This window comes from Ranitomeya variabilis, chromosome 1 (assembly GCF_051348905.1).
Source record: "Ranitomeya variabilis isolate aRanVar5 chromosome 1, aRanVar5.hap1, whole genome shotgun sequence".
Classification (NCBI taxonomy): Eukaryota; Metazoa; Chordata; class Amphibia; order Anura; family Dendrobatidae; genus Ranitomeya; species Ranitomeya variabilis.
In genome coordinates, this window is record NC_135232.1 from 1,154,407,514 (window position 1) to 1,154,417,899 (window position 10,386).

Sequence of the window (10,386 nt, forward strand, 5' to 3'; positions counted from 1 at the left end):
CTTTGGTGGCCAGCCTCAAGGACGTTGTAATGGTAACATCAATCAGGGGCGGGCACAGTGGTTAAGCACAGGAGTGAGGATAATAGGGTCATTGGTGCCCTGAAAGTTTACTGGCTCTGCTTGAATGGCAAGCCAGTGCGTGCCGCCCCTTTATGGCTGTCTGTCCTGGTGCTGCATGTCAGACAGATGGGGATATCGCAGTACTTGTGAATCCCAATGTACTAGCACTCCACCTGACTCCTACTGTGATTATTTAATCCTGTGATTTGAATAAAAGCTGTGGCCATTTTGACAACCAAAATAATGTGTTTTGCGTATTTATTTTAGTACCTAGGTTTACAGTAGTTATGGTGGTTTTAAGAAGGAGTGGGGTCCATCCCATATCCAAAAGTCATGTATCTTAGAGTTTTTAGGTTCTCTAGAAGTACGTAGATCTGGGGATTTATTCTGACGGAATATAGGCTGAAATGGGAGTACAAATGTATTTTTTTCAGGCTTGCTAGCTATGTTACTATGTTACTATGTAGAGTTTCTGCAAGAGGTATTGATCAACCAGAGAAACCGTATTCCGATGCGAGCTGATTCAAACCCTCTGGGGAAAACATGGGGTCCATCCCATGTGCACTACCCCTTACAATCCCAAAACTAAAGGGTTGTGTGAGCATTGGAAGGGAAAGCTCAAGGAGCTTATTAGTCAGTATGTGCAACAGCTCCTTTTCGACTACCTTGTGGTGCCGAAGGATCCTACTGGGCTTGAATTGCTGTATGCCGAAAAGTATTTTGTATCTTTTTCAAGTGATTTGGGAGGGCACATTTCCCACAGTAGAGGTTCCTATTCTGGACTATGTCCAAAAGCTTAGGTACCTCATTGTTAGGAGTCAAGTTCCCGCCGCTGCACAGGGCGAATCTCGAACCATGTCTTCTGTGGTCTCCTATTCTGCATCAGCTGCAGTGGAGCCTGCTCAGCGGAGACGTCGGTCCCAGTGTCTCGCTCAGTCTGATATTGTACAAAGAGTTACTGCTGCCTTTCCAGGCTCTGCTATTGTACCCTTTACTGGTTTGCGGCAAGCAGGCTTTTCTGGGATTAAGTCCTGCTTTGCACACACTGAGCATGCCCAAGGGAGGACCTCTCATTGGAGGTCGGGGGTCACACGCTCATGCCCTGTAGCAGCTCCCATTGGTCCTCCAGGAAGGTCCTGTAGAGATGCAACTATAAAACATCCACAGGTCAGCACGGCCATGCACTGGCGTCAATTTATGTATGAGCTCAGTGCCAGTGTGGTCGTGTTATGTATGCAGTCAGGGACCCAGCTGAAATAAGGCCCCTAGAATGCTGGCATCTCCGGTGAGGAGTTTCATGTGAGTGGATTCAGGGCTGGCATATAGCCATTAGAATTCCGGCTCCACCAGAGAGGAGCTGCGTGTTTGCGTTTGACTGCATGACCACTATCTGCTCTACTAAGTAGCTGTGTTCCTCTGGGAGCTAAACAGGGCACAGCGTTCTCTTTGCTAACAGACTCTGTGAAGTAACAGAGTTTGTTTATACTACTATTTTGTACTGCCATATCTAGCAGCAGGTTCTTTCCTGCACGGTGGATCCCGGGTTGCGAACACACCTACTACTTCTAATAAATACAGGTCCTTCTCAAAAAATTAGCATATAGTGTTAAATTTCATTATTTACCATAATGTAATGATTACAATTAAACTTTCATATATTATAGATTCATTATCCACCAACTGAAATTTGTCAGGTCTTTTATTGTTTTAATACTGATGATACAACTCCTGATAACCCAAAAAACCTGTCTCAATAAATTAGCATATCAAGAAAAGGTTCTCTAAACGACCTATTACCCTAATCTTCTGAATCAACTAATTAACTCTAAACACATGCAAAAGATACCTGAGGCTTTTAAAAACTCCCTGCCTGGTTCATTACTCAAAACCCCCATCATGGGTAAGACTAGCGACCTGACAGATGTCAAGAAGGCCATCATTGACACCCTCAAGCAAGAGGGTAAGACCCAGAAAGAAATTTCTCAACAAATAGGCTGTTCCCAGAGTGCTGTATCAAGGCACCTCAATGGTAAGTCTGTTGGAAGGAAACAATGTGGCAGAAAACGCTGTACAACGAGAAGAGGTGACCGGACCCTGAGGAAGATTGTGGAGAAGGACCGATTCCAGACCTTGGGGAACCTGAGGAAGCAGTGGACTGAGTCTGGTGTGGAAACATCCAGAGCCACCGTGCACAGGCGTGTGCAGGAAATGGGCTACAGGTGCCGCATTCCCCAGGTAAAGCCACTTTTGAACCATAAACAGCGGCAGAAGCGCCTGACCTGGGCTGCAGAGAAGCAGCACTGGACTGTTGCTAAGTGGTCCCAAGTACTTTTTTCTGATGAAAGCAAATTTTGCATGTCATACGGAAATCAAGGTGCCAGAGTCTGGAGGAAGACTGGGGAGAAGGAAATGCCAAAATGCCTGAAGTCCAGTGTCAAGTACCCACAGTCAGTGATGGTGTAGGGTGCCATGTCAGCTGCTGGTGTTGGTCCACTGTGTTTCATCAAGGGCAGGGTCAATGCAGCTAGCTATCAGGAGATTTTGGAGCACTTCATGCTTCCATCGGCTGAAATGCTTTATGGAGATGAAGATTTCATTTTTCAGCACGACCTGGCACCTGCTCACAGTGCCAAAACCACTGGTAAATGGTTTACTGACCATGGTATTACTGTGCTCAATTGGCCTGCCAACTCTCCTGACCTGAACCCCATAGAGAATCTGTGGGATATTGTGAAGAGAAAGTTGAGAGACACAAGACCCAACACTCTGGATGAGCTTAAGGCCGCTATTGAAGCATCCTGGGCCTCCATAACATCTCAGCAGTGTCACAGGCTGATTGCCTCCATGCCACGCCGCATTGAAGCAGTCATTTCTGCCAAAGGATTCCCGACCAAGTATTGAGTGCATAACTGAACATTATTATTTGATGTTTTTTTTGTTTGTTATTAAAAACACTTTTATTTGATTGGACGGGTGAAATATGCTAATTTATTGAGACAGGTTTTTTTGGTTTTCAGGAGTTGTATGCCAAAATCATCAGTATTTAAACAATAAAAGACCTGACAAATTTCAGTTGGTGGATAATGAATCTATAATATATGAAAGTTTAATTGTAATCATTACATTATGGTAAATAATGAATTTTAACACTATATGCTAATTTTTTGAGAAGGACCTGTATATATTCGGTGCGTTCCGCCAACCCTAACACTCATGACCATAACCCATGGGAATTTAGAAATAGCTCAGAAAAGGCAGCAACAGTGTTAAAACTGAGGTGCCAGACTACGTGAATTTGTGAATTTGCCTGTGGACAGAATATTCTAGTACTGGTACCCAGCGTCGGACTGGAGCACCTTGGGCACACCAGAGAAAATCATTCTTGGGACCCACTATGCAGCTACATAGAAATAAATACAAGACCACCAATTGTGCAGTAAAACACGCTAATATCAGGGTATAATATAAGGTAGTACACGTCTTAATTATGCAGCAGGGGTTGGGGTAGCCCCCTCAAAGAAAATAAAGTAGCCCCCTCATAACATACAATGTATCCCCCTCACAGAATATAATGCAGCCCCCTATAGAATATAATGAAGCCCCACCATAGAATATAATGCAACTAGTCTCAGAGTATAATGCAGCCCCCATAGGGTATAATGTAGCCCCCTTAGAGTATAGTGCAACCCCCCCATAAGGTATAATGCAGCCCCTTCATGGAATATAATGTAGCCCCCTCATAGGGTATCACTCTGCCCCCTCTCATAGGGTATCATGCAGCTCACCCTCATAGGGCATCAGGCAGCTAACTCCCCCCATAGGGCATCATGCAGCTCACCCCCCCATAGGGCACCATGCAGCTCACCCTCCCCATAGGGTATCAGGCAGCTCACTCCCCCCATGGGGCATCAAGCAGCTCACTCCCACATAGGGTATCATGCAGCTCACTCTCCCCATAGGGCATCATGCAGCTCACTCCCCTTATAGGGCATCATGTAGCTCCCTCCCCCCATAGGGCATCATGCAGCTCATTCCCCCAATAGGGTATCATGCAGCTCACCCTCCCCATAGGGTATCATGCAGCTCACCCTCCCCATAAGGTATCAGGCAGCTCACCCTCCCCATAGGGCATCATGCAGCTCACTCCCACCATAGGGCATCATGCAGCTCACTCCCCTATAGGGTATCATGCAGCTCACCCCCCTTGCCCCATAGGGCATCATGCAGCTCACCCACCCTTGACCCATAAGGCATCATGCAGCTCACCCCCCCATACAACCAGCCAGGACTCAATAATAAAAAAACACAAAAAAGCACAATACTCACCTCTCCTACTTGCTCCTACGCTGACTCCAACAGCGGCTCTGCTCCGATATCAGGAGCTGTGCTGCTGTCGGCCTCACACACAGCAGATGTGCAATGAAGTGACGTCATCGCGCACCTGCTGTGTGTCAGCGGCGAGGGGAATCATGGGAGAGGGAGCGTCATCTGACGCTCTCTCCCCATTAACGAGTGTTTGGGGGGCGGCATTGGCGCCAGGACCCCTGGCTTACGGCCCCATAGCGGCCATGTGAGCTGGGGGCCCCTGAGGGAGTGGCGGAGGGGCCCCTGGTCTGCAGGTTCTGATAGCAAACGCTGCCCGCTATTATAGTGAAATTAATTCACTCCTCTCCACGCCCATGGGGGCGTGGGGAAGCGTGAATATTCATTTCAATTTAGCAGCGGGGACAGGCTTAGGCTTCCTGTCACCCACTGCTTCTCCGCGGGTACTGGGGGCCCAATAGCAGCTGCGTGGTGTGCGCTATTAGCGACACCCCACTTGCTGGGGGCCCCTGGAGCAGCGGGTGCCCTACGCACTGCTGGCACTGTATGCCAGCAGGTGTCAGAGCCTGGGCCCACCAGAGAATCCTCCGGTTCCCCGGTGGGCCAGTCCGACCCTGCTGGTACCTGTATGCAAAAACAAGCTTAAAGCCATGTGGGCGGGTCCGTTCACCACATTACCAGGAAATATGGTGCTACTGACTATGCAATGGCATTGGATTAAGCAGGTGACGTGAATGGACCTTTCATGTCAACAGACTAAAAGCTTATGAGGAAAGGGAGGTCACCAACATAGCAGTTTGGGGCCCCCCATTAGATGGCCTAAATTTGGACCAGATCCCAGACTTATTGGTATAATCCAAAATAGGAATATGGATAATGGATGTCCCATTGGGGGAGAGGCTTTGTCCATCACAGAAGCAGCAGTTAATAAAACTGCTTGGAGCATATTGCTCACTGCTAACGATTCGGACGAACACCCCTTGTCCTGCATCATGTCAACACAGGGGTAGTTACTCCATTCAGATAACCCACGTACTGGGTGACGCCTCCAGTGTTGGCAATGATGAAGGCCAATGTGAATGATATGTTGAATATGGGGGTTATAGTTCCTTCCCAAAGCCAATGGGCAGCCAGTGTAGTGTTGGTGCCCAAGAAAGACAAAACTACTTGTTTCTGTGTGGATTATAGGTGACTCAAAGAGGTCACCATTACAGACGTCTATCCTATGCCTTGGGTAGAGGAACTACTAGATATATTAGGAGGATCTCTGTACATATCTATCACTGATCTAAGCAAAGGATGCTACCAGATGCCATTCACAAAAGAGGCTCAAGAGAAGTCCGCATTCATCAGACCTTATGGACTGTGTGAGTCTACCAGCATGACATTTGAGATGAAGAATGCCCCAACTTCATTCCAAAGGATGGTGGACCAGTTATTAGAGGAATGTCAGGGGTATGCCCAGGCCTACCTGGATTACATCGCTATCCTCAGCGATACCTGCGAAGAGCATCTTCAGCACATGTCCCAGGTGTTGCAAAGGGCAGCCAAAGCCCAGCTTACCATCCGACTCTACAAGTGCCAGATGGGGATGGTCGAGGTACTATACCTGGGGCATTGAGTGGGAAGTGAGTGCATTTATCTCAAGCCTGAAAAAAATAGAAGCCATTACGCAGTGGCATCCCCCAACCAACCAAAAGCATATCCAAAAATTCCTTAGGACCGCAAACTATTATTAAAACTTTATCTCCAATTACAGCACTAAAGAAAAGCCCCTCACTGACCTCACCATCAAAAGATTTGCCTGCAATCTTATCTGGACCTCGAACTGTGAATCCGCTTTTCTCCAGGCGAAAATCCAGTAAGCCCAGTGCTCAGTCCTGACTGTTCTTGACCTCTACCACATGTTCATTTTTCAAACAGATGCCTCTGATATCAGATTTGAATCCATACTCTGTCAAGCGGCAGCTGGCGGTCAGGAACACCCGGCATCCTATGTTTCCCTGAAGCTATTGGAGAGGGAGAGGGCATAAGCGACAATAGCAAAAGAAGGCTTGGCCATAATGTGGGTGGAGCGCCCCCAGGTGCAGGGCAGTGGGGTACTTGGTACCGGGTCCCTCTGTCTCGGTTCTGGGGATGTCACGGTGGCTCGACCCGGTCCGTGGCCCTGCTAAGGGGCGCCCAATTAAAAGATATAGTTTGTCAAGTGTTCGTGACGCCACCTGTGGTACTCGGTCAGGATGACCGACGCTGCTAGGGGTCCACTGGGGTGATGGAATGGCAGCTAGATGGTATACCTTCCCACAGGTGAAGTATGTCCCCAGGGCTTCCCAGTAAGGTAGATGATGATGGTGTAGGTCGCAGTAAATAATGAGGACACAGGATTGCAGTCTCTTAACCTTTTACTGAAGACTTCAGCGTCCACAATCCAGAGCACTGCTAACAGGGCTGGCTGAGTCCGGCCAGGCCGAAGGCACATCCAGAGTTCCCTTTGCAGGTGGAAATCAGTAGCTTTCCTACTAGCGCCTGTGTGTTGTAGTACCTCCCTGCTGAGCACCATTGGATAGTCCTCACAACTGTCATGTATGTTTCTGATATTCTCTCCCTACGTCCCCCAGATATGGATAGGACGACCCGTATGACGGGGTAGACCTGGAGTTATTTTATAGGGACCCTAGAGACGCCCCTCTCCCACAATTTGCCTCCGTTGACTTCAATAGGTTAAATGTTGGGCAGCCAACTTGGAATTAACTGTCCTGCCGTAGTTTGAAGTAATGCGTAGAGCCTATTTCTCCCTCGGTGTTCCGGTCACCGGCTACGCGCCTCAGAAGGATGTTGCCGATCTTAAGGCAGAACTCCTCCCGGTATTATCTCCATGTGCTGTGATCTCGTTTCTCACTTCTCCACAATATACTCTGCTTCTTGTCCTTTCTTAGGATGCTGCCGCAATGGGGTACAGGCGCAGCTCCGTAACATTCTATCTCTTGCTAAGTCTCTGCCAGGATCCCACCCATGACAGGGACCTCTGTCTGCAGCTCAGATGTTCCTCCTTCTCCCCCTGTCTGCCTGACAGGTCTTTCCTGGGTCTCACCCAGTAGCGTTCTCCCTAACTTCCTATCCAACTCCCAGTTTTACCCGAGTGTGAGGAGTGGCCTAATACATAGAACCCTTTGCTTCCCCTGGTGGTTGGAGTGTGAAGTGTAGTGTGTGACTGTGATACCTGGTCAGGTGAACTCCTTTAGTGCCATCAGACATACCATCACTCCCCCTGGTGGAAGAGCGACAATACTGCAATGACCAGGACTCTGGGGCACTGCACGGGCACTTAAAAAATTGCAGCCATATCTCTACAGCAAGGAATTCACGGTCATCACTCAATTCTGTGAGCATGCAGCTTTTCGCTTATTCTCTATCCATTGCATATTAGCATGCTTTAGGGGAACCCCTAACTACAATATTGTTTAGTGGTGCCCTCCATATCCAATTATCTGAAAGGATATTCCTGTTTGGGACAATCAGGTCACCTGGCCACATACCTCAATAGACTGTCGGCTTCCTAAGCTTGGTGCCCGCCAAATGCTGGTTGCCACTGGGGGGTATAGTTGGCTCTGGAAGCCCCAAAGTCGCAGCTGCCTGAATCCCGGTGTGCTATAGGGTTAAACTCAGTGGTTTGTGCCATCTACTTTGTGCTGGACCTGAGGAAGATGAGCTCTGATTGTTATTTTACATGTGTAAAAGCATTTGGGGACAACTTTTCTTAAAGCGGATGTGGAGACGTGAGGGTCAGTGGGTGCTAACGTCCACTGGCTCAGATGTCTTTAAAAAGACTGCATGGACCAGGGCTCATCCCACTTACTGCCCGCACTCCTTTCTCATGGGCAGAATACTACTCAGATAACACAGGGTGAGGGTGAAACAGTGTGATAATAGTTTATTGGACCAGCAACAGACAATAACATATAGAACAGTCCCAGTAAATGTCCAAGATGATGCAAATCACAGAGCTTTGTGTTTGGCTGCAGTGATGCTGGGCACTTAAGTAGTAACAAGTCATCTGTGTTTTATCGCTGCTGCCAGAAAATGTTTATCTCAATGAACAAACTGTATAATTTCAATGTCTGTGATTCCATGACCTTCTTTTGAGGGTGTGAACGGCTGTGTGGTGTAAAAAGAGTTTTGTCTGTCTGTGTATTTTGTCCAATTTGTCCAGAAAAAAAATACCAAAGGAGATGGCGACCCTGCATGCACAAAAAACATGTAGTAAAATGTGATATTTCAGGCTTATACTGAGAGAGATATGACATGTGACGGGCATTTAGCCATCCAGGAAAACTTATTTGTATTTAACATTGATGGAAAGATAGATATAGACAGATTCACAGACAGACAGATAGATAATAGATAGATAATATATAAAGCCAAATATGGGGAGCAGCACTCCAAAAATTACTTATCTAGTAAGGTGGACTTTATTGGTCCACATGGTGTGGCGACATTTCGGTTCCCAAGAACCTTTATCATGCATCATCCACCTTACTCTTTATGTAATTTTTGCAGTGCTGCTTCCCATTTTTAGTCTTTATATATTTGACAAGTATACAGATTATCTGCCGGCAGGCCTGTGCACCCACCTAGTCAGAAAGTGTGCTGCTCCATTTTTTGTAAAACAGATAAATAGATAGATAATAGATAGATAGATAGATAGTAGATAATATATAGATAATAGATAGATAGATAATAGATAGATAATAGATTCTCACCACAATAAAAGTAACACGTTATGTAATTTTTCTACAGACAGTGAGAGCTGCATGAAATGCCAAATTGACAAATGGCCAAATGAGAAGAGAGACCAGTGTCTGCCTAAAGTGATGGAGTTCATCTCTTACCAGAATGACACAATGGCTTCGGTATTTTCCTGTATCGCGGTCTTCGGATGTCTTGTGACCGGCTTCACGTTTGGGATATTTATTTCCTACCGGGACACTCCTATTGTTAGAGCCAATAACCGGAACCTGAGTTACCTCCTCCTGGTCTCCATCTTTCTCAGCTTCCTCTCTGTGTTTTTGTTCCTTGGTCGTCCCAATGATGTAACTTGTAGATTACGTGAAACCAGTTTTGGGATTTTCTTCTCAGTAGCCGTCTCTTCACTTCTCGCCAAGACTGTCATGGTTTGTGTTGCTTTTAAGTCCACCAAGCCAGGAAGTGCCTGGAGAAAATGGCTGAATGTGAAACTGCCCTATACCACAGTGTTGTTGTGTTCTTCCCTTCAGGTTGTAATCTGTGTTTTGTGGTTGTCTATTTCTCCACCATTCCAAGATCTGGACACTGAGACTTATCCTGGGATTCTCATCGTTCAGTGTAATGAAGGCTCAGATATCTGGTTCTACTCCATGTTGGGTTATCTGGGGCTCCTGGCAGCTGTGAACTTTGTCCTGGCTTTCTTGGTGAGGACATTACCGGACAGTTTCAACGAGGCCAAGTACATCACCTTCAGCATGCTGGTGTTCCTCAGTGTCTGGATTTCCATGATCCCGGCTTACCTGAGCACCAGAGGGAAGAACATGGTGGCTGTGGAGATATTTGCAGTGATGGCTTCCAGTGCTGGACTTTTAGGTTGTGTGTTTTTCCCGAAATGCTTTATTATTTTGTTTAAATCTGGAATGAATAAGAAAACGGAGCTGCTCAGAAAAAGAAAGGAATGACCGCACAATATTAGGAACCACTGATAATAATGACTAATTCTGTACATTAGACCCATAGAAACCATTTTAAAGTAAGATGCAAGATTCTCTATCAACCTGTGTATGAAATAAACATTTACACGTCTTATCCCATTATCTCCAGTAATTGATATATTTATCAGGACGTCCCATATTTGTATTAGAGTTTGGGAAATGTAGAAATTTCTCTGTGGTTTTGGTAAATGATATGCTTCCTCCTTAAAGGGACTCTGTCACCTGAATTTGGAGGGAACCATTTTCAGTCATATGGGCGGGGTTT

At 46.6% G+C, this 10,386-nt stretch overlaps 1 protein-coding gene across 1 annotated transcript; it reads left to right on the forward strand.

The window, feature by feature from the left end:
• The first annotated feature begins 9,148 nt into the window (after positions 1–9,148).
• On the forward strand, positions 9,149–10,172 carry LOC143793414 (vomeronasal type-2 receptor 26-like). Its single transcript, XM_077280365.1, has one exon. It carries the CDS (start codon positions 9,195–9,197, stop codon positions 10,086–10,088), a length of 894 nt encoding a protein of 297 aa, XP_077136480.1. The 5' UTR covers positions 9,149–9,194; the 3' UTR covers positions 10,089–10,172.
• The last annotated feature ends 214 nt before the right edge of the window (positions 10,173–10,386 follow it).